This window comes from Myotis brandtii, unplaced genomic scaffold, assembly GCF_000412655.1.
Source record: "Myotis brandtii unplaced genomic scaffold, ASM41265v1 scaffold157, whole genome shotgun sequence".
In the NCBI taxonomy this organism is placed as follows: domain Eukaryota; kingdom Metazoa; phylum Chordata; class Mammalia; order Chiroptera; family Vespertilionidae; genus Myotis; species Myotis brandtii.
Genome location: NW_005355708.1, coordinates 4614633 through 4616473, shown reverse-complemented (window position 1 = coordinate 4616473; position 1841 = coordinate 4614633). Strand labels below are relative to the sequence as shown.

Here is a 1841-nt window from a genome sequence, read left to right as displayed (position 1 = left end):
GATTCATAACAGTAGCAAAATTACAGTTATGAAGTAGCAACGAAAATAACTTTATGGTTGGGGGTCACCACAACATGAGGAACTGTATTAAAGGGTCGCGGCATTAGGAAGGTTGAGAACCACTGGTGTAGAGGAAGAAGAGAGTCTAGCAGCCTAATGAGCTCTCTCCTTACCCTCCAGGCCTGGATATGGAGGCATCCCCCCATCACCTGCAGACCAAGGCCTACGTGCGCCAGTTCCAGGTCATCGACAACCAGAACCTCCTCTTCGAGCTTTCCTACAAGCTGGAGGCGAATAGTCAGTGAGAACAGACGTTTCAGTCAGCCCCGCAGGGTCCTCGGGCACCTGCCACTCAAGCACTTTGCACCGTGTCCCAACCCACCTCCGACATCTTTCCCCTGGAGCAACTTCCCGCCCCACCACAGGGAAGAGAGAGTCGGATGGACTTACTCTGGGACTCATAAGCCTGTTTATCCTGCTGAAGTCCTCTGCCCCCTTGCTCCTTCAAGCCCAGACCACGCTCTGCTGGCCCCTGCCCTCCCAGGGAAAAGGGGCACAGAGCTCTTTCCTCTGCCCCTTCCCATCGAGGTCTATTCCCGAGTAGAGTTCCCAACCTCCTCTTCCCACGCAGCAAGGAAAGTGGCCCACCCTCTGGTCCCCCATTGGGGGAGGCCTGGCAGCCTTCCCCTCCACCCCCTGTTCCAGTTCCCCCGGGTCGGGGCTGGGCCCCCTGGCTGCACCCTCTGAGTATTATGTTGCCCTCGTGTCTGTGTGCGTGTGGGCATGTGTGTACGTGTGCCCCCCTTCAAGGAGCAGAAGTGCACCTGGTCATTGAGGCAGGGTGTTGTGTGTGCTAGGGGGGTGAGGGGGAAGGTCCTTCTGTTTGGTGCTACCCTTGTCTACTCTGCCCCTGGGTCAGTGCATTGTGGGTGCTTTCCCCAGGCCCACACTCCCTGCTCAGTTACTCCTGCTGCCCTGCACCCCCGGGTTTGTGGGCGAAGCTGCTGGTGGGGACAGGGAGCAGCGGCAGGTGGGAGGGGTTACCCACCAGCCCTCGGGAACCCCCGCACCCCAGCCAGGCCTCCTGAAGGTCCCTGGGTGGGCTCCACTGAGAGGATAAAAGATGCTCAGGGAAACACAGGCCTACGCTGCCTCTAGGACCCGCCTTCTGTGTTCCAGGGGGATGTGGTGAGGTGGTAGCAGGAGTTAGGGGTACCTGCCGCCCACACTCCTTCTGGGGTGTCTCACTGCTAAGGAGGGAGTCGTCACCCCCCTCTGGCTCTGTGTCTGACACTAAGAACATGATCTATCCTTTGCCCTGTCCTGACTCCCTCTTGGTCCTCCCCGTCAAGCTGGGGTGGGGTGGATCCCTGTCCCTGGGGGCAGGCAGACCCCCAAAGTGGGGGAAGGAATGGCGGAGACTATAAAGGCAGACTGGACTCTAGCGATGCCTTTATTGCCTCTGTCACCCCTCCCGCTCCCATCGCGGGCCTCCCAGGCTGAGGGGTGCAGGGGCTCCTGGCAGCTAGTGGGTGAGATTGCCAGGCGCAGCCTCACCCTCCTTTCTGGCACCACCTCTTTCCCTTCTGAAGAGGCAGCAGCAGCAGCAGCAGCCGAAGCAGCAGCTGCTGTTCCTGCTCTGAGGATGTATATATTTTTTACCCAAAGCTCTGGAATTGTAATTTTATTTTTTAAAACTCAAAAGAGGGAAAGAGCCTTGTATCATATGTAAACAGTGTACCATAGGTTATGTTGTACAGTCCCTTTTATACAGTGGCCTGTCTTGTTCCTGCGGCAAAAAATGTCTATGGATCCCCGCCCCCACCGCCGCAGCTGATGCA

At 57.6% G+C, this 1841-nt stretch overlaps 1 protein-coding gene across 1 annotated transcript in view; it reads left to right on the top strand.

The window, feature by feature from the left end:
* RAPGEFL1 (Rap guanine nucleotide exchange factor (GEF)-like 1) overlaps positions 1-1745 on the top strand; it is a gene marked incomplete at its 5' end in the record, with an annotated part of 13484 nt that extends 11739 nt beyond the window's left edge. Inside the window, one exon of the mRNA XM_014536216.1 lies at positions 181-1745. Coding sequence (XP_014391702.1) covers positions 181-305 — 125 coding nt within the window. The remainder of the gene's footprint in view (positions 1-180) is intronic.
* Between the last annotated feature and the right edge of the window lie 96 nt (positions 1746-1841).